The following is a 22,404-nucleotide window of genomic DNA, read 5'->3' on the forward strand; positions in this document are numbered from 1 at the left end:
CGGTAACGTGAGGCCAGTGACTGCGTTCTGGCTGGTGACAGGGCAATAGTGTAGGCGACTCTCAGGCCTGGCACCCAAGACCTTCTGGGTGATCGCCCTTCCCTTCCCTCTCTTCCCTTCAGCTGGCTGGATAGAGAGGATCAAGCAGAGGCATCCAAGTCCGAAGTGGAAGGAGACTAAGTCCCGAGATCACTGCCTGGAAGGCCTCTGCCCTACATGCAATAGGACATAAATCACAGCTAAGTCTCTTATTTTGTTTTAACCACTAAGAATGGGAGTTATTTGTTACGGCACTTTTATTGACCAGTACAGTGCTGAGCCTAGTTCTCAAACTACCTATAAGGTCTTGGGCAATTCCTTTCATTGTTTTGAGCTTTCTCATCTGTATGAAAGTTTCCTGGCAGGCTTTGCGGTCATAGGAGAAGAGCTTAGGAGGCAGTCTTCCCAGGAAACAGTGTACCTGCCTGAACCCACTTACCCACCTGCTGACTTTCTAACTGTGGCTGCAGCAGATCAAGTGGCCTTGATCCCACCTCAGGGCGTCTGTACTTGTTAGTCCTTCTGCTTGGGTCACTTTTCTCCCAGGTTCCTTGGGTTGCCTCTTTCTCATCATTTAGGGCTAACCCTTTGCATCATGTCCACAAAGACATGGTGCCTCCAGTTCAGGCAGCGTCCTTGACCTCCAGTTCTTTATCACAATTGTCCTATCACAATTTCTCATTGCATCTACCCCTCTCTGAACGCAGAGTATTTAGGTATTGGTTTTTAGGAATATTATCTATTAACATTATCCATTAATATTATTGTGTGCCAGGTACATGACAAGCACTCAGTAAATGGCAGTTCTTAATGATGAGCCCACTGTACTGAGTCTCTGTTTACAGGTCCCTCTTTCCCAAGGTCAAGGACTAGGTCTTACTTAACTTTGCTTCCCAATAAACCTTGTATGGAAGAGATGACCAAGAAATGTCTGTGACGGGAGAGAAACTCAAATCGTGTCTTCGATCTAGTGCATCCAAAGACCAACGAAACCATCCTCGTTCTAAAAAAAATTAAACCTTTTTATTAGTATATTTATTTTATATATAAAAGAAATACAAAAAAAAGAAACACAAAGAAAACGCTTTTATGGCAACTCGGACTTGTCGGTGCCTTCGGCTTGGGCTCCCGGCTCTGGCCCACTGGGTGTCAGCAAAGTCCGCCGGTTGTAATGGCCCTTGATGATGCCCGTGGTGTTGTTCTCATTCAGCAGCTGCTTCTGCCTTTGCCTGTTGAGGGACTGGACGAGGCCCAGGACGACCGCGGCCAAGGAGTACTGCCCGGGCAGCCTTCTCGGCGGCAGGATGAACGGGTTGGGTTGGACTCTTCCCAGGAGAAAGTACGTCTTGATTTTCCCTTCCTGTTCACTGATGCCCTTCACATAGATCTCCCCTCGGTAGTCAAAGGCAAAGCCCTGGTCCTTCAGGATGAGATAGGTCTCCTCTGGGACCTGGATTCTGCCGCTGACTCCCGTGCTGTCCATTCGACTTGCCAGGTTCACGGTTTTGCCCCAAATGTCATACTGTGGTTTCTTAGCGCCGATAACGCCAGCTACCACGGAGCCGTGGCTGATGCCTGTGGGTGAACCAGAGAAACAAGAGATGAGAGAAGAGGGACGTCAAGGAGGGGGGCGCTCCCTGCCTGGGATAGTGACCCTTCAATGAAGGCTGTGGTCTCTTCGGATAAACGGCAGGGTCCAGATCCAGCCTCAGTCACTTATTAGATGTGTGATCTGGGTTGGGTACTTAATAGATTTGGACCTCGCTTTTCTCATCTGTCAAGTGGAAATAATTAAAGGAGGTTGGTATGAGATGATATAGGTGAAGCCACTGGTATATTACCAGACAACCAGTGAGGGCTCGGGAGACAATAATTATCACTCTCACATGGATGCTGACTTGTCTTAGCCTGCGGGATGGACAGAGCACTGATGTCGGGATGCTGGGATTGCCTCTTGCCTCTGTTGTCACAGTGCCCTGAGATTGGGCACACCTTTTCCTTCTCTGTCTTAGTCCACGTCCTCAGCATCATTCCCTGGGTCCGTGGCCACAGCCTCCTAACACGCCTCCCTGGATCCCTGCTTGTCCTCCTGCAGACCATCCTCCATGCTGCTGCCGGAACCAGAGGGACTTTCTGATGCACATCTGATCAAGTTACCACCCACTTCAACACCTGCCACAGCTCCTTTTGCCTATGGGGTAAAGCCCGGCTCCTCAGGTTCACGATCTAGGGCTTCTCAGAGCTGGCTCTTGCGTAACTTGCCAGCCTCATTTTTGTCACCATCCTCTCCCTCACCTTTGCACCGTGTCCATACTGCACTGCTCAAGTTCCCCTAACCTGCTGGCATTTCCACCTCTGTGCCTCTGTCCCTGGCTTTCTCTCTGCTTGGACAGTCATTTACTCCCAATTCCACAGGTTATTTGGTAGATCACAATTTCAATACCTCCTCCTTTAGGAAATACAGACTTTTTAAAAGGAATGACAGTATTCCACTAAACACATTCATGGGCATATATGTCTCCTTTTACTAGACTAAGGATTTCTCATGCAGTCTGCAAACATTGACTAGGCATCTACTATAAAGTAGACACTGTTCCAGGTATTGAGGATATGGTGGGAAAGAAAAAAGACATAGCCTCGGCCCTCATGGAGCTTACCTTCTATTGGGGAGAGACAGAAAATAATTTTAAAAAATGCAATATAGTATCGGTGAATGATAAAGGTGATAAAGAAAAACCAATCAGGTTAAAGGGATAGAATAAAAGAGGAGGGTGTATTTTGGAGTAGGGTGGTTAGGAAAGGCCTTTCTGAGCAGAGATCTAGAGAAAGTGATAGTATAAGCCATGCAGATATCTGGGTTAGATCATTCCAGGCAGAGGGAAAAGCAAAACACACACACACACACACACACACACACACACACACACGTATAAGATAGAACTGACTGTGAACTTCGAGAAACAGTTCTTGCAGAATACATGGGAATCACAAGGATGGACATTGCCCTAAAATTTGCAGAGCCCTTCCATAACCACTATCCCATTCACATCTCTTCTTACTACTATGAGGTAGGCAGGGGAGGTAATAATATAACTCCCAGTTCACACATGAGGAAACTGACACTCAGAGGGTTTAAACGACTTGCCCAAAGTCATAGAGCTCGTTACAGCAGACCCAAAACACAAAGTCAAAGGCCCAATCCCACTGGGAACATGATTTTCTAACCTCTGAACTATGCCAGGAGAATAATGTATCACACCAAGGGTTGGCCTTAATTCCAGCAACATCTGAAATTACACAGCCTTTGTTCAAGGTTATAGTTCTGCTTTTTATTCCCAGTTCAATCATGTACTCGATTTCCAAAAGGACATGTAGGGTTGTTGGAAGATCTGGAAACAAGCCCTGAGCACCCCATCCATAGATCAAAATATAAAAATATCACTTATTTATTCCAGTGAACAAAGGCATGTGGCATTCCTTAGATCTGACAAGTCAGGTATGGGTATGACCTGACCCTTTATACTTGAAAGCTGCTAAGGGAAAACCAAAAAAGTAAAATGGCATGCCAGCCAGAGGATATCTAAGACATGAGGACTGCCGTAACATTTGTTTTAGGCTGCACGCTGGCCGCCAGAATGTCACTGGTCTCAGTCAGGAAATTCTGGAGTCGCTGCCAGGATGACCATTTGGTTGTGTGACCCTAGGCTAGTTACTCCCCTTGTCTGGGCCTGAGTTTGCCCATCTGTACAATGGGAATGTGGACTAGAGCGGGGGCTTTCAGACTATGCTTCAGGAGGCCCCCTCAGACTCCGCAGAGATGCTGAAGAAATTAACAAGTTATCCAAATTGTAGATGACTATTATCACATAGCCGTGACTGTTGTCATTTTGCACAAGGGGGTCCCTAAGCCCAAAGGAGGATGAGCTGTGTGGCCGAGTGAAGAGCTATAAAGCTAACTGCCTGTCCCTGGCTCAAGTCAGCATGTGACATCCTCAGGAACAGAATCCTGCTTTTGGCTCAGGGTGTCATCCAGGAGAACGGGAGAGTAACGCATTGACCTCCAGTATCTGGTGACGTAGAAGACGGGAGGAAATGATTGACTAGACAGCTACCTCTCTAATCAGGGTCTTGTGTGGGTGGGATTCTGGACAAGTTGGAGGAGAGGTAGCGGTGGTCTATCAGTTGCTTGGTGTTTCTGCACACAGGCCAAAATCCTTCCACTGCTACCAGCATCTTGAGTGAGAGGAAGCCCAGACAGGCCTGTCCTTGGCCAGGTCACACTAAATCTGCTGCATTTTGCTGGAAAAAGCTCCCCTGGCTTGACGCCCAGGGCACGGGAGGGCTCGATAGAGCAAGGCCAGACAGCTCGGTGGGTCCCCAAGGTGCCACACTTCCAGCTGCTACTCACCAATCCGGAGCTCAAAATTGTTGAAAGAATGCTTGTTGATCTCCTGTATGCTTTCGGTCAGGGCGAGAGAGAAGTCGGCCAGGGCACACAAATGTTCCCACTTATCTTCACATTGCTGCAGCAAACATGAGAGAAGAGGTCATTCGATGGGGCAAACAGGAGCATTTCTGCAGCAGGGGTCTGGTCTGTGTCCTACCTCACCCACACATGCCTTCAAGGGAAGTAAGCAGGTGTGTGAGCCCTGTACACCTAAGTCATCAGTGTCCAGAAACACAGGGTACCAGGAAATCTGTTTCAGACAGTGTAATATGTGTGACTCTCAGATTCCATTCCCCACCCCTACCCTTGTCTGTTCAAGTTGATGCTGTTCACGTATGTGTGTGTGTGTGTGTGTGTGTGTGTGTACACATCCTTATGTTCATATATGTGAGGTTACCAATCTAGGAACCATGTCTATTTCCTTTGAAGTACTCACAGTGTCTGTTTAATAGATGTTTCACATAGACATTTGCTCTCTGGACCTCAGTTTCCTCATCTATATAATGGGGATAAGCATAGTTGCCCTGCCTACCTCATGAGGACTGAATGAGACTGTGTAAGTGAAAGAATTCTGTGCCCCTCTAGAGCAGAGGTTGGCAGTCAGTAAAGGGCCAGATAGCAAGTATTTTAGGCTTTGTGGGCCATGTGGTCTTTGTCATGACTACCCAACACTGCCATTTTAGCCAGAAAGGAGCCATAGACAAAATATAAATGAATGCATGTGGCTGTGTTCCAATAAAACTTTATTTACGAAAACAGATGGTGGACACATCAGATCACCAATATAGCAGTTGGGATGATGGTCTATCAGTATTTCCAAACTGAAGTTATTTTTTAATCAATACTTCTAATGCTAGCATCCAGTGTTTATGCATTCTACCATCGCCACCACATCAAACTAAAACCTATACAATGTTAATTATTTACATTTAAATTTGTTTTTGGAGGTGGTGATGCTGGGGAGAAAATACTTAAAATTTTCATTAGAAGCTCCTAAGCCAATGAGGCCTTGAAATACAATATTTGATACATGTTTGTGTATTTGTGTTTTGGGGGTATAATTTTAAATTATAACTACAATATATACTCTGGTTTAATTACACTTCATTAAATTATTTATATGAAAGAATCATATCTAGGTTTCAAAGATTCACTTATATATTCCTTGACAGCTACTGGCCCAGCATAAAATCCATGTTTTCTATATTCACCCACACTGTTGCCAGCTGTACCTAACAATTCCCTTTTTTCAAAAAATTTATTTTATTAAAAAAGTTCTTTTTAACATCTTTATTGGAGTATAATTGCTTTACATTGTTGTTAGTTTCTGCCGCACAACAAAGTGAATCACCTATACGTATACGTATATCCCCATATCCCCTCCCTCTTGCGTCTCCCTCCCACCCTCCCTATTCCACCCCTCTAAGTGGTCACAAAGCACGGAGCTGATCTCCCTGTGCTCTGCGGCTGCTTCCCACTAGCTATCTGTTTTACATTTGGTAGTGTATATATGTCCATGCCACTCTCTCACTTCATCCCAGCTTACCCTTCCCCCTCCCCGTGTCCTTAAGTCCATTCTCTGTGTCGGTGTCTTTATTCCTATCCTGCTCCTAGGCTCTTCAGAACCATTTTTTTTTTAAGATTCCATATATATGTGTTAGCATTTGGTATTTGTTTTTCTCTCTCTGACTTACTTCACTCTGTATGACAGACTCTAGGTCCATCCACCTCACTACAAATAACTCAATTTCATTTCTTTTTGTGGCTGAGTAATATTCCATTGTATATATGCGCCACATCTCCTTTATCCATTCCTCTGTTGATGGACACTTAGGTTGCTTCCATGTCCTGGCTATTGTAAACAGTGCTGCAGTGAACATTGTGGTACATGACTCTTTTTGAATTATGGTTTTCTCAGGGAATATGCCCAGTAGTGGGATTACTGGGTCGTATGGTAGTTCTATTTTTAGTTTTGTAAGGACCTCCACACTGTTCTCCATAGTGACTGTATCAATTTACGTTCCCACCAACAGTGCAAGAGTGTTCCCTTTTCTCCACACCCTCTCCAGCATTTATTGTTCCTAGATTTTTTGATGATGGCCATTCTGATTGGTGTGAGGTGATACCTCATTGTAGTTTTGATTTTCACTTCTCTAATGATTAGTGGTGTTGAGCATCCTCTCATGTGTTTGTTGGCAATCTGTATGTCTTCTTTGGAGAAATGTCTATGTAGGTCTTCTGCCCATTTTGGGATTGGGCTGTTTGTTTTTTGATATTGAGCTGCATGAGCTGCTTGTATATTTTGGAGATTAATCCTTTGTCGGTTGCTTCATTTGCAAATATTTTCTCCCATTCTGAGGGTTGTCTTTTCGTCTTGTTTACGGTTTCCTTTGCTGTGCAAAAGCTTTTAAGTTTCATGAGGTCCATTTGTTTATTTTTGTTTTTACTTCCATTTCTCTAGGAGGTGGGTCAAAAAGGATCTTGCTGTGATTTATGTCATAGAGTGTTCTGCCTATGTTTTCCTCTAAGAGTTTGATAGTGTTTGGCCTTCCATTTAGGTCTTTAATCCATTTTGAGTTTATTTTTGTGTATGGTGTTAGGGAGTGTTCTAATTTCATTCTTTTACATGTAGCTGTCCAGTTTTCCCAGCACCACTTATTGAAGAGGCTGCCTTTTCTCCATTGTATATTCTTGCCTCCTTTATCAAAAACAAGGTGACAATATGTGCATGGGTTTATCTCTGGGCTTTCTCTCTTGTTCCATTGACCTATATTTCTGTTTCTGTTCCAGTAGCATACTGTCTTGATGACTGTAACTTTGTAGTATAGTCTGAAGTCAGGGAGCCTGATTCCTCCAGCTCCATTTTTCTTTCTCAAGATTGCTTTGGTTATTCGGGGTCTCTTGTGTTTCCATACAAATGATGAAATTTTTTGTTTTAGTTCTGGGAAAAATGCCATTGGTAGGGATTGCATTGAATCTCTAGGTTGCTTTGGGTACTATAGTCATTTTCACAATGTTGATTCTTCCAATCCAAAAACATGGTATATCTCTCCATCTGTTTGTATCATCTTTAACTTCTTTCATCAGTGTCTTATAGTTTTCTGCATACAGGTCTTTTGTCTCCTTAGGTAGGTTTATTCCTAGGTATTTTATTTGTTTTGTTGCAATGGTAAATGGGCGGGTTTCCTTAATTTCTCTTTCAGATTTTTCATCATTAGTGTATAGGAATGCAAGAGATTTCTGTGCATTAATTTTGTATCCTGCTACTTTACCAAATTCATTGATTAGCTTTAGTAGTTTTCAGGTAGCACCTTTAGGATTCTCTATGTATAGTATCATGTCATCTGCAAACAGTGACAGTTTTACTTCTTCTTTTCTGATTTGGATTCCTTTTATTTCTTTTTCTTCTCTGATTGCTGTGGCTAAAACTTCCAAAACTAAGTTGAATAATATTAGTGGTGAGAATGGGCAACCTTGTCTTGCTCCTGATCTTAGAGGAAATGGTTTCAGTTTTTCACCATTGAGAACAATGTTGGCTGTGGGTTTGTCATATATGGCCTTTATTATGTTGAGGTTAAGTTCTCTCTATGCCTACTTTCTGGAGAGTTTTTATCATAAATAGGTGTTGAATTTTGTCGAAAGCTTTTTCTGCATCTACTGAGATGATCATATGGTTTTTATCCCTCAGTTTGTTAATATGATGTATCACATTGATTGATTTGTGTATATTGAAGAATCCTTGTATTCCTGGGATAAACCCCACTTCAGCATGGTCTATGATCCTTTTAATGTGCTGTGGGATTCTGTTTGCTAGTATTTTCTTGAGGATATTTGCATTTACGTTAATCAGTGATATTGGCCTGTAGTTTTCTTTTCTGTGACATCTTTGTCTGGTTTTGGTATCAGGGTGATGGTGGCCTCATAGAATGAGTTTGGGAGTGTTCCTTCCTCTGCTATATTTTGGAAGAGTTTGAGAAGGATAGGTGTTAGCTCTCCTCTAAATGTTTGATAGAATTTGCCTGTGAAGCCATCTGGTCCTGGGCTTTTGTTTGTTGGAAATTTTAAATCACAATTTCAGTTTCAGTGCTTGTGATTGGCCTGTTGATATTTTCCATTTCTTCCTGATTCAGTCTCGGAAGGTTATGCTTTTCTAAGAGTTTGTCCATTTCTTCCAGGTTTTCCATTTTATTGGCATATATTTGCTTGTAGTAATCTCATGATCCTTTGTATTTTTGCAGTGTCAGTTGTTACTTCTCCTTTTTCATTTCTAATTCTGTTGATTTGAGTCTTCTCCCTTTTTTTCTTGATGAGTCTGGCTAATGGTTTATCAATTTTGTTTATCTTCTCAAAGAACAAGCTTTTAGTTTTATTGATCTTTGCAAGCGCTTCCTTCATTTCTTTTTCATTTATTTCTGATCTGATCTTTATGATTTCTTTCCTTCTGTTAACTTTGGGGTTTTCTTGTTCTTCTTCCTCTGATTGCTTTAGGTATAAGGTTAGGTTGTTTATTTGAGATTTTTCTTGTTTTCTGAAGTAGAATTGTATTGCTATAAACTTCCCTCTAAGAATTGCTTTTGCTGCATCCCATAGGTTTTGGGTTGCCGTGTTTTCATTGTCATTTGTTTTTAGGTATTTTTTGATTTCCTCTTTGATTTCTTCAGTGATCTCTTGGTTATTTAGTAGTGTATTGTTTAGCCTCCATGTGTTTGTATTTTTTACAGATTTTTTTCCTGTAATTGATATCTAGTCTCATAGCGTTGTGGTTGGAAAAGATACTTGATATGATTTCAATTTTCTTAAATTTACCAAGGCTTGATTTGTGACCGAAGATATGATCTATCCTGGAAAATGTTCCATGAGCACTTGAGAAGAAAGTGTATTCTGTTGTTTTTGGAAGGAATGTCCTATAAATATCAGTTAAATCCATCTTGTTTAATGTGTCATTTAAAGCTTGTGTTTCCTTATTTATTTTCATTTTGGTTGAACTGTCCACTGGTGAAAGTGGGGTGTTAAAGTCTCCTACTATTATCGTGTTACTGTTGATTTCCCCTTTTGTGGCTGTTAGCATTTGCCTTATGTATTGAGGTGCTCCTATGTTGGGGGCACAAATATTTACAATTTTTATATCTTCTTGGATTGATTCCTTTATCATTATGTAGTGTTCTTCTTTGTCTCTTGTAATAGTCTTTACTTTAAAGTCTATTTTGTCTGATATGAGAATTGCTACTCCAGCTTTCTTTTGATTTCCATTTGTATGGAATATCTTTTTCCATCCCCTCACTTTCAGTCTGTTTGTGCCCCTAGGTCTGAAGTGGGTCTCTTGTAGACAGCATATATCCAGGTCTTGTCTTTGTATCCATTCAGCCAGTCTATGTCTTTGGGTTGGAGCATGTAATCCATTTACATTTAAGGTAATTATCAATATGTATGTTCCTATTACCATTTTGTTAATTGTTTTGGGTTTGTTATTGTAGGTCTTTTCCTTCTCTTGTGTTTCCTGCCTAGAGAAGTTCCTTTAGCATTTGTTGTAAAGCTGGTTTGGTGGTGCTGAATTCTGTTAGTTTTTGCTTGTCTGTAAAGGTTTTAATTTCTCCGTCGAATCTGAATGAGATCCTTGCTGGGTAGAGTCATCTTGGTTGTAGGTTTTTCCCTTTCATCACTTTAAATATGTCCTGCCCCTCCCTTCTGGCTTGCTGAGTTTCTGCTGAAAGATCAGCTGTTAACCTTATGGGGATTCCCTTGTATGTTATTTGTTGCTTTTCCCTTGCTGCTTTTAATATCTTTTCTTTGTATTTAATTTTTGATAGTTTGATTAATATGTGTTGTGGTGTGTTTCTTCTTGGATTTATCCTGTATGGGACTCACTGCACTTCCTGGACTTGACTATTTCCTTTCCCATATTAGGGAAGTTTTCAACTATAATCTCTTCCAATATTTTCTCAGTCCCTTTCTTTTTCTCTTCTTCTTCTGAGGCCCCTATAATTCAAATGTTGGTGTGTTTAATGTTGTCCCAGGGGTCTCTGAGACTGTCCTCAATTCTTTTCATTCTTTTTTCTTTATTCTGCTCTGCTGCAGTTATTTGCACTATTTTCTCTTCCAGGTCACTTATCCGTTCTTCTGCCTCAGTTATTCTGCTATTGATTCCTTCTAGAGAATTTTAAATTTCATTTATTGTGCTGTTCATCAATGTTTGTTTGCTCTTTAGTTCTTCTAGGTCCTTGTTAAACGTTTCTTGTATTTTCCCCATTCTATTTCCAAGATTTTGGATCATCTTTATGATCATTACTCTGAATTCTTTTTCAGGTAGACTGCCTATTTCCTCTTCGTTTGTTTGTTCTGGTGGGTTTTTACCTTGCTCCTTCATCTGCTGTGTATTTCTCTGTCTTCTCATTTTGCTTTACTTACTGTGTTTGGGGTCTCCTTTTCACAGGCTGCAGGTTCATAGTTCCCATTGATTTTGCTGTCTGCCCCCAGTGGCTGAGGTTGGTTCAGTGGGTTGTGTAGGCTTCCTGGTGGAGGAGACTGGTGCCTGTGTTCTGGTGGTTGAGGCTGGATCTTGTCTTTTTGGTGGGCAGGACCATGTCCAGTGGTGTGTTTTAGGGTGTCTGTGAACTTATTATGATTTTAGGAAGCCTCTCTGCTAATGGGTGGGGTTGTGTTCTTTTCTTGCTAGTTGTTTGGCATAAGGTTCTCCAGCACCGTGGCTTGCTGTTTGTTAAGCAGAGCTGGGTCTTAGCGTTGAAAGAGAGAGATCTCTGGGTGAGCTCTCGCCAATTGATGTTACGTGGAGCTGGGAGGTCTCTGGTGGACCAATGTCCTGAACTCAGCTCTCCCACCTCAGAGGCTCAGGCCTGACACCCGGCCGTAGCTCCAAGACCCTGTCAGCCACATGGCTAGGTACGTGGGGGAGTTTCTTGCCTTTTGGGAAGTATGAGGTCTTCTGCCAGCATTCAGTAGGTGTTCTGCAGTAGTTGTTCCACATGTAAATGTATTTTTGATATATTTGTGGAGAGGAAGGTGATCTCCACGTCTTACTCCTCCACCATCTTGAATGTCCTCCACAATTCCCTTTTTGATCACATTTCACTTCCTTTCTACAAATTCTAACCATGCCCACCATTTAAGAACTGATTTAACTGTCATTACTTTTTGATAGTATTTTTATTGTAAAATAAAAACCTATTTGCATACTTTTAACACTGGAAATATTTGACAAAGCTCAGATTCTTTACCATAATAATAAAGTCATTTAAATGAACTTGTTGTATAATGATTTAACTCTCCCTAACTGTTAAACATTTACTAAGCAGGACTAACCAAGTCTTCAACAGATAGTACTATTACATACATGCTGTGACTGTAAAGATATGGCATACTGGTAATATCTAGAATATTAGTGTGTCTATTTTAGAGGACCATTGCTGAAAAGAGATATTTCAAATTTTCTTGGTATAGGATTTGAAATGTGTAGCAATTTGCAATGAAATTTGTTATTAGAGGCAAAAATATTACCAATCCTTTTTGTAATTTGGAAGCACTTAGGTCACTCTCTATATATTATTATACTTCTTTGCTCTCCCAACTCTTGGCTTACATTTTTTAGCTTAGACTGCACACTGGCCTGCAACTGTTAATTTACATCTCTGCCAGTCCCTAGGCTGTGAATAACATAAGGGCAAAATATGATTTATTCATCTTTGGGTCCTGAGTTACTGGCACACCTATAGAGTTCAACTAGACAACACTTGCATTTTATAAGAATGTTTACATTTAAAGAGGTTAAGTGATTTGCTTCAGAAAATAAAACTGCATGTTGACAGCAACAAAAAACAGAAACAAACAAACAAACAACAAAACAGATGGTGGGTTGGATTTGGCCTGGGGGATGTCTTTCTGGACCCCTGTGGCAGAATGATGTGCACATGTACCTAATGACTATCAAGGGTTTCTTCTCAGATAGTCTTGGAATAGTTCTAGGTTTTTAGTTGGAAAGTGAGCAAAGAAGAATGAGGAGGAATGAGGGTTCCTCTCCCTGGCAGCTTATGACCATTTCCACAGAGCATTTATGGAGGACCTACCAGGTGCAAGGCTTTGTGTGGCTAGCATGACTCTATCTCAGGTAATTCAGCCACGGGCCCTGGAAGGTGGATGTTAGTTTCCCACTTAACACTAGTGTCTGGCACAGTCACCTCTCAAAAAAGCAGAGCTATTATTATTATTACTTTTGGAGGAGAAAACAAAAGTAAGAATAAAACAGGCTGGGATCAGGGGTTTAGTAACACCCTCAACTAAATAATAACCAGGGTATTTCTTGGTCCTGATTTTGTTCATCAAGTGAACAGCGAGGTTCAGAATGAAGCCTAGAGGCTTCTCAATCATAAAGAAGCATCAGTACACCCAGTAGACCCTGCTTACCTCAGGAGCAAAGGTACCTCACACACCTAGAATATCCACTTCTTCGGATTTTCTCCCTACCTGTCCCCAGGTTTCCTGGTGATGAAAGCCCCACCACCTTCAGCAACCTGACCAGAGTAAGGTCCCTGCCATAGGCTGTGGCTGAGTCCAAAGCATTCCTTTACCTGTTTTTCAGGTGACAGGCCTGACACGGCCATGTAGGTGCTGCCAATGGTCTTAATCTTTTCAATGTCTTGAAACCGGTCTTCACCAAGCAGCTGAAACAGATCCAGGCAACAGTGTCAGTCCTGGTATTTGTGCTTCCAGCAGCCTGGGGCTCCTGGAAACAGGCCCCTGGCTCACAGTGAGGACCACCTCGGACTGGTTTAGCATCCTTGAGGTAGCCACTTTTCTCTCTGAGAATCAAACATTCAGGCTCTCAACAGATATTTATTGAGCACCTGCTAAGCGCCAAGGGCCAAGATGGGTGTGACCAGATACTCTTTAATGACTAGATCTGTTTCGAAGAATCTTTGAAATAAACAAAGCTATCTTATTAGTTTAGAGAAGAAATTGCCAATATTCCCAAATCTATCAACACATCCTTTTGGCTTTACTCTCAGCATGTATTTAAAAATCTTAGCATTTCCTGCCAGTACTGTGGTCTAAGCTACCATTAGTTTACACCTGGTTATTGCATTGCAATAATGTACCCAATCCCAGTCCTTACCTCCACACTCCCAGCATGGCAGCCAGAGTGATCTTGTTAAATGGAAGTCAGACCATGTCCCTGCTCTGTGGCTTCCCGTTCTACTCAGGGTCAAACCCAGAGTCTTCACCATGCCCTTCAAGACCTGCCATGCCCTGTCCCCTTCGCTCACTCTGTTCCAGCCACACTGACCTCCTTGCTGATCCTAACAAGCCAGGCCTGTTTCTGCCTCAGGACCTTTGCATTTGCTGTTCCCCTGTTGGGACGCTCTTCCTTCAGACAACTACATGGCTCATCCCTTACCTCTTCCAGGTCTTTCCTCAAATGTCATCCCAGTGGGGTCTTGCTGATAACCCCATGCAAAACTGAACACAATATCCTGTCCCCACGTACATATTCTCATCTTCTTCCTGCTTTATCTTCTCTCCTTAGCGCTTATCCCTGACTGTGTTTATTTATTGTCATCTTTCCTACTAAAATGTAAAATTCCTGGAGGCAGGTATTTTTGCCTGTTGTATTTACTACTCAGCACCTAGACTGAGCCTAGCACACAGTAGGGATGAATGAATACCTGTATGGAAGAGTGGGTACCATCCTTGCCATTTCCTCCATCCTCACCTGCAGTTTGGATTTTAATGCCAAGGAAGGGAAACCTTGGTCTCTTATTTAGCAACTGTGCTAAGAGAATAATGCTCTCTCTGCTTGTCCCCCCACCCCAAAAGTCCATGTCTTAATCCCTGGAACCTATGGATATGTTACCTTACATAGTAAAAAGGACATTGCAGATGTGATCAAGTGAATGATTTTGTGATGGGGCAATTTCCTGGGTTATCTGTGTGGGCTTGTAATAGGGAAGAACAAATCTGACTCCATACCAGATCCGTTTCTTTTACTTTAACCTTTGTTTTCTATTGCTTTTGCTATAAGTTAATCACTAAAGTGATGCTGCCTATAGGCTTAAAGTATACATAATGGCCCACCTCCAGGAACCCTGCCTCTCATGCCTGAGGGTTAAGCTAAAATACCTTACTTTAAGCTCACAGGAAACATCCTGACCAGGCCCACCTATGGATGGCTGCAGGAAAGAGGAAATTAACACATCCCCTCCAGAGTCTGGTGGGAACCAGGACATATGCAACAACGTACTGCTTTCTTTTCTTTTTACTTTGCCTCCTTACTTCCCCCTCTTCTGTAAAAGAAACTAGCATCCAAACCCAGGCAAGATGGTTCTTTAGGACACTAGTCCACCATCTTCTCTGTCTGCTGGCTTTCTGAATAAAGTTGGTATCTCTTGTCCCAGCAACTCGTCTCTCCATTTATTGGCCTGTCGTGTGGCAAGCAGTATGAGCTTGGACTCAGTAATGGGCTCAATGTAATCACAAGGGTTCTTGTAAGTGAAAGAGGAAGGCAGGAGGCAGAGAAGATGTGACAGAGGAAGCAGAAGTCAGAGTGATATGATTGGTGGCTTTAAAGACAGAGAAAGGGGCCACAAGCCAAGCAGGACAGGGGCCTTTAGAAGCTGGAAAAGGCAAAGAAAGAATTCTCCCCTGGAGCTTCCAGAAGCAACACTGCCCTGCTGACGCCTTGATTAGCCCTGTGAGATCCATTCTGGATTCTGACCTCTAATCTATAAGAGGATGAATTGCTGTTATTTCAAGCCACTAACTTTGTGGTCATTTGTTACAGCAGCCGTGGGAAGCTAATTCAGCAACTATTCGCTGAGCTTCTACAATGTCTGATGAACAAGGCACATGAGGTCCTAGCCGTCACGGAACCAACAGCCCAGGCAGGGGTGTCAGATGTTAGATAAATCATCATACTAACATGTGTCCTAGCTCAATTTTAGTAAAGTTTATGGTGGAAACATACCGGGAGTAGGAATAAAGAGGATGGATGATTTTGATAAAATCTGGAGGATCTGGGACCGCTTCCCTGAGTAAGTGATTTCCAATTTCAGTTGTGAAGAGTGAGGGGTTTTTTTCTAGCAGTGGAGCTTGTGTAGTAGGAGGTGGGGAGCATGGAAAGGGTTGGCAGGGACATCCAGACATGCCTTTGGCTGCCCACATCCCCCCCTCTGCCCGCTTAGAGCTGCACGTCCCCAGGTTCCTGGGGAAAGGTGAAACTCTTCCTTCCTCTCTTCTCTTCAGAACTACTTGGCTGAGGGCCAGTTTCAGGTCCAGGCAAAGCAACCTCCTCTTCAGAAGTTGATCAGGAGGCAGCAAGAGGCTTCGCTATTTCATTTACTAACCCCACGGCAACTTTATCCACTCTCTAGCTAAAAGCCTCTGGAGTCATAGTGGGGTTCCTAATCAGCCCCTTGTTCATCCTCTAGTCCGCGTGGAACCCCGAGATGTGAGAGGGCTCTTCAGCCTTCGATGAGGCTGGGGCGGGGGTGGGGGGTGAGGAGCCCTGGTGCTGGGCTATTGCAGACCCAGTCCTGGAGCATCTGCTCTGTGCAATGTTCAGCCTTCCTCGCAGCCAAGTTCCTGTGGCAACTGCATCAGTAAGAAGAGCAGTATGGTTACTGATGGGTGTCTGGCTGGAGCTTAGTGAGGGCAGAATCTAGAGGGTCTCTTTTGACCCAAAGAAAGAAGGCAGGTCCGGGTGACCCAAGGACCCACGTGAGAAAGGCTGACAATGCTTGGGGTTGGCAAGCCAGGGAAAGCCCTTCCCCCCCTCCCCTCCTGTTGACTACATTCTCTTCTTTCTTCCTTCTCCTCTGCTTCCTCTCTTCTTCCTCCTCCCCCTTGCCCCTCTTCTTTTTCTTCCTCCTTCTCGTCTCTGCTTCTCCTCTCACTCTTCTTTCAGCTCTTCCCATCTCTCCTTTTTCCTCCTTCTGGTCTAGAGCTCAGCCTCCTGGACCAATTCCTTCTCTAAGCCCTTCCAACTTCCCTCTGCAAACACCCATCTCTACCACTAGGGGCGCTGTCCCCATCTCTTTATTGGGAAGACTCCAGGGTATCTATCGATAGAGTTTGGGCCACCAAGATACAGACTTACTTCACATTTATTTATTTCAGTTTAAAAACATGCAAGTGAGAATTTTTGGGATATGCGGTGCTATAGATTTTTAAATAACACAAAGCTTGATGTCTCAACCTTCAGTCAGATTGAGCTTTTTAATAGAGCTATTTTAAAAAATATTTGGAAGTATGTTTTGGACCAGACTAGTGCATCATCACCTTACTATTTGCCAGGTGGTTTCTGTCTCCTATGAGTTAGTTAGTTGACTAGCCACTTTAGTGAGCATCTGTTATAAGCATCTCTTATGTTCCGGGCACAGGAGGGCCTGGGGACTTAACAGAATGCATAAGAGTATAATTTTTTTTTTTTTTTTTTTTTTGCGGTACGCGGGCCTCTCACTGTTGTGGCCTCTCCCGTTGTGGAGCACAGGTTCCGGACACACAGGCTCAGTGGCCATGGCTCACGGGCCCAGCTGCTCCACGGCATGTGGGATCTTCCCGGACCGGGGCACGAACCCATGTCCCTTGCATCGGCAGGCGGACTCTCAACCAATGCGCCACCAGGGAAGCCCAAGAGTATAATTTTTATCTTCATGAGTTAATGGCTTAGCACAGAGAATGGGATAAAGGTACAATTACCACAGAATCACCCTCCATTCTCCACATTGAAAAGCCCTCTATACACGTGTACTTACCACTGACTCCTTGTGTAAAGGGAACTCATAGTCACTCTGTCTCTCACTGGACTGTGAATCCATGAAAGGCAAGAAGTGACTGTGTCTTATTTATCTTGACTCCCATCCTCATTCCTAGGACAACTAAAACGGCCATTGTTGAGTTTATGACTCCAAAACCAGCGCCATGAAATGCCAGTTAAGTGAAGATCAGTGCACATGGTGATTAAAAATCAAAACAGTATGGCGGACCTGGGTCCAAAACTTGGCTTTGCCACTTAGTGGTGTGTGACAGTGGGCCCTCTTGGTGTCTCTGAATCTCAGCTTTGCTTATTTATAAAATGAAGGCTAATAATTCCTACCCTGTGGATTTGGTGTGAGGGATAAACAACAACTAAATGTTATATATGGAAAAAGTCAACATGTGGTAGACACCTGTGGAGATTAGTAAGAGGGGTCTCTGCCCCAGAACTAAGAGGCAGATTTGTAAACTGAAGGGTTTCATGCTCTATGATGGAAGATTTTTCAGAGTGTAAGTTTTTCATTGAAAAAAGGGTGACAATATTTACCTGAGTAGAGGGGGGATTAGAAGAGGCTTCACAAGTAGAGATGATGTTTGAATTGACTGTTAAATGAGTACTAGGTTTTCTGCTGGCTGTGGAGCCAAGGGAGAGAGGACGGGGTACGGTGAAGGTGGCATAATTTCTAGGCGGAAAGAGCAGGATGTGAAACTGCCAGGTGGGCTTGTGATGGCTTCTAAGTAGTGAGATGGTGCTGGAAGGTGGACCAGGTGGCATATGGCGGGAGGTAAGGCTGGAGAGGATACAGGAGCAGTAAATGCAAAGCCTCGGTGGCCTTCTGAGGAACTGGCAAAGGGAGACACCAATGGGTTTTGGGTTTCAAAGGAATGTGACAAAATACTCCAGCTTTTGGTGGTTGGTGATGGTCAGATGCAGGAGGGTGAATGGTAGGATGACTGTGGCCATCCAGGTGAGAAACAATATGGCCTAAAGCAAGACAAGGGCAGCTTTGACTGTGAGATGGTGAGGGGACTCCACAGGACTCTCTAGTTGGAAGGTGGGGATTAAGGGAGAGAACTTTGTTTAGGGTGATGGAGTAGATGCCGTTGGTACCCAACTCAGCTCTCCTTTATGGGGTCATCCTCCAGGGTGCCATCAGGGCTGGCTGCTGACAATGTATTGCTGTACCCATTTTTTGGGAAGAGTCCTGGAAGCCCCCTGGCTGGCAATGCCTGGGAGATCACACATACCCACCAGGGCAGCCCATGGCCAATGGCTGACCAATACAGGTGTACAAAAGCCTTGCCTCAATGGCAACCACTCTGTGGTACCACTTACACTCCTGAGCTCCCTGGGGGATCAGGCTAGATGTTAACTGAACCCACCTTTTTGCTTGGCTTCTTCCCTGGCATTTTCTCAATTACTCACTAACCTCCCATCTGAGATTTAGGCATGTGGATGGACACAGGTGTCCTACTTCAAGCTGGGGGATGAGGAGGGGAAGACCCACTCCTGCTAAGTCTATTAATGTAAGTAAAGTTGAGCATGAGTGTCCCCCTTGTTCCTGGAAACTGGAAGAAGAAAGTACCATCTGGGGTATGTTTACATTTTGATTAGGTCTCTGACCAAATGCTAATTGATGGTTTTATCTTTGGTAATTTGAGCAGATGGAGAAATGTCCCCATCAGTGCCCAGTCTCTGTGATGCCAGTGCCTGCACGGCACTGGCCTCCGATCAAGTCCTGGTTTTGCCATTTGCTAGTTATGTGACATTGGGTTAAGTCTCTAGCCTCTTTGAAGCTTACATTCCTGATCCTCCAGGAGCAAAGACAGGGTTTATCTTGTGTGATAATTGTGTTAACTCAATTAGATGATACCTGTTTGTGCTTACAATGCAGTCTGGAATTCTTTAAGTGCAGAAATTGGTTACAATGAACAACACAATGCTATGGCAACACTGATGCTTATTTGTGATTGTAAATTTCTCGGGCTTCTGTTTACCTCGTCGAAGTCGGCAATGATCTCATTCAGCAGGCGTAGGCATTCCACTCCCTGGTTGTTCATTTCAGTCTGAGAGTAGAAGTCTGCAAACCCTGGGATGGAGGCAAACATCACCCCAACGGCATCATAGGATTGAGAATACAGCTCCTGGACAGAGAAACACACAGAGGGAGCCAGAAACGGTCATCAGAGGTGAGGGTCTGCAGTGATGCTCCCCATGTGTACCTGCCCCTGCAGGCATGAACAGGTACCCACAGAGAGGATGGAGAATGGGGGCTCTGACATCATCTCATTGACACCTTAGCGTCATCACCATGTGGACTGCGACCACTGAAAATTCATGGTCTCCAGCCTCAGCTGGGCCCAGAGTTCTGCCTGCCCATCATTTTGTCCTTGGTCAGCTTCCTTTTCTGTTCTCCCTAGTGGCTAGTCCCAGCACACACCACTCTCCTTAGCTTCACTGTCCACTTGATTCCCCTCAGTAGATGGTCCTGTCCCTGATCTTGCTCTCACGTTCCATACTCATACAATCAGGTAGTTCACTGTATTTTCATCTCCTCTGCTTCCGCTCCAGACAATGCATTTTCCCTTCTCCTGATGAAGATCAATGCTTCTTCCTCATCTCTCGATCCCCCTCTAACTTCTTCGGCAACGTCCTCCTACAGCGGATCCTTTTCTTTCTTCTTTCTTTCTCCTCTCCTCCTCCACTTCCTGCAAGTGTCTCCTATAAGAAAAAGTACAAGGTGCCCTGGAGCCTGCAGACACTTGTGACTACCAACCTATCTCTCTTCGTTCTCATCCATACTTCTCAAACGAGTTTTCGCCACTGCCTGTTCCTACTTCTCTCCACGTCCATTCACATCTCAGGCTGAAACGAAATTAAACTGGAGCAGGTCAGGCTGCCAGCCCAAATGGGAAAACCTCTGCACGAACCCCTGTCCAAGTCTTCCTGGGCACTCTTGCAAATAGGTGTGGCGATCACACCCAAGTTCATAAATCTCCTGATGTTCGATGCTCTAGTTATACGGCATCTGTTTTCCTTGCGCCTGGCCCCTTCAAGGATTTATTTTTTTGCTTATCTACTGTCTTAAATGTTGGTGATTTCTATGCTTCTGTCCCTGACTCGCTGCGTGGTTCAAAGTTTACATACTTCCCTGGGCTATCTCGTTCGCTCTCAGCCTTTCACGTGTGAGTCTCTAAAATCCTATTTCCAAGGCGGTTCTCCTTGGGCTTCAAGCTCCCGTGTCTCATGCTGGATTGCCCTTGTGCTCCTCACATCATAAATGCTGCACCTGAATGCATGTCCTCTCCACCTACACCTGTTCCTGATCCTTCATTCTCTGGCTCAGCTGGTGGCACCAGCATTGACAAGTCATCAAAGTTAGAAACCCTCAGAGTCAACCTTGACTGTTTCTTCCCCATCATATTCAGATTCAACAAATTACCAAGGCTGCCTGGGTTTCTCTGTGTCTCCTAAATATTTTTTTCTAACCCTCCCATCATTTCTTTCTATCAGGTCCTTCCTGTTTTCCTCCTTAACTATTAATAGGAGAGCCTAGTCCTGGGTTCAGGACTGGTCTTATCTCATCCAAAGGCATGTTCCATATAGCAGCCAGAGTGATATTTCAATGATACAATATTGACCATGGCTCTCCTATTCTTAAAGCCCTCCAACTGCCCTCAGGACAAAGCTGAGACACATGAGCATGACATATTCACATATTCCTGCACTCCCCTCCTCCTGTCTCTTCAGCTTCATTGCCTACAATGCCCTGTGTTGGATCTTTGTGTCCCAGAAACACCGAAGCATTTGTACTTTTTGTGCCCACTGTAGCGGATGCTGTACGTGCCCTGCCTGCTTTCTCTCTTCCAAGGTCCGGCAGTCAGCCAGCCCTTGCGTTTCTTTGCATGGAGTTTTTCTGTAGCCACTAGAGGGCACTCTGCCCATGTGAGCTGCAGGCTGAAAGCTCCGGGCAATCAATGCCCCCCTCAGGAGCTGCTCTTAACAAATGACTGATGGGAACAGGTGTAGAGTCCTCAGCAACTTCACGCCTTGGGCCAGATAACTCTGAGGGATGCTTTCTACACCACTGTCCGAATTCTCCACTGGGATTCAGCTCCAGTCGCCCACAGAGGTAACTAGTCTGATAATGCCTCATTAATGGGTTACTTTCCTTTCCCTACCTTCCTTCTTACTCTCCTGTCTACCTGGGTGGGTTTCCTGGGACCACTTCCAAGCAACTTACTTGCACTCGAATCTTTGTCTGAAGGTATGCTTCTGGAAGAAGCGAAACGAAGACGCACACGCTTCAGTGCTTTCATTTTTTACTATCTGTCCCTGGATGGGATATGTCCTTCCTTCCTTCCTTGCAATTAGCATCCCTAACCAGGCTAACTCTTGTTTTCTGCCTTCACTAGCCACCTAGGTACCCTGTCTTCCTACAGACCTTCCCAGACTCACCGATGGGGGCAGGAGGCTGACTCGGGCTGTGGCAGCACCTGGGTAATTCTACACAGAGCCCTCACCACCTGCATTATTGCCTTTAAAATGTCCATCTCTTCCTTTATGTGTGGAGTCTGCGAGGGCAAAGACTCCATGACATTTATATCTTAGTGCATTCAAATCATCCAGTTAGTATGCTTTGGATGCCTGCAATGTAACGCATGCCCTATACAGGGTCTGGTACGAGGTAAACATTCAACATTTGGTTGAGTTAATGACTCCTTAGCCTGTGTAGGAAACATTAAAGCTTACAAAGCACTTTCATATGAATTCAATGCTTTAGCCCTTGCAATTACTCTGTGAAGTAGGTACGATGATTATACCCACTCTACAGATAAGGAAGATGAACAGGGAGGAGTTAAGACATTGGGATCATGCTGTTGGTAGCGGAAGAGAGGGAGTTAAAGACGTCCAGGGTCTTCCTCGCTCTGCATGCCTGGGTGAAAGATGGTGTCCCTGATTCACGATCAGTTGACTTGAGCTTAAGTGTAGATGGATCTGAACAGATGCTTTCATTAGTCCTTGTTCAAAAGAGCAGAGGTGGGGGCTTCCCTGGTGGCGCAGTGCTTGAGAGTCCGCCTGCCGATGCAGGGGACACGGGTTCGTGCCCCGGTCCGGGAAGATCCCACATGCCGAGGAGCGGCTGGGCCCATGA

General features: G+C 44.1%; 1 protein-coding gene across 1 annotated transcript in view; it reads right to left on the bottom strand.

The window, feature by feature from the left end:
- Positions 1 to 1,126: 1,126 nt before the first annotated feature.
- The window catches only part of ADCY8 (adenylate cyclase 8), a 218,853-nt gene continuing 197,575 nt past the window's right edge, over positions 1,127 to 22,404 (bottom strand). Inside the window, exons 15-18 of the mRNA XM_060115762.1 lie at positions 19,247 to 19,393; positions 13,066 to 13,158; positions 4,448 to 4,562; positions 1,127 to 1,614 (exon numbers count right to left, since the gene is read on the bottom strand). Coding sequence (XP_059971745.1) covers positions 1,127 to 1,614; positions 4,448 to 4,562; positions 13,066 to 13,158; positions 19,247 to 19,393 — 843 coding nt within the window. The remainder of the gene's footprint in view (positions 1,615 to 4,447; positions 4,563 to 13,065; positions 13,159 to 19,246; positions 19,394 to 22,404) is intronic.

The sequence above is a fragment of the Mesoplodon densirostris genome, chromosome 13 (assembly GCF_025265405.1).
Source record: "Mesoplodon densirostris isolate mMesDen1 chromosome 13, mMesDen1 primary haplotype, whole genome shotgun sequence".
Classification (NCBI taxonomy): domain Eukaryota; kingdom Metazoa; phylum Chordata; class Mammalia; order Artiodactyla; family Ziphiidae; genus Mesoplodon; species Mesoplodon densirostris.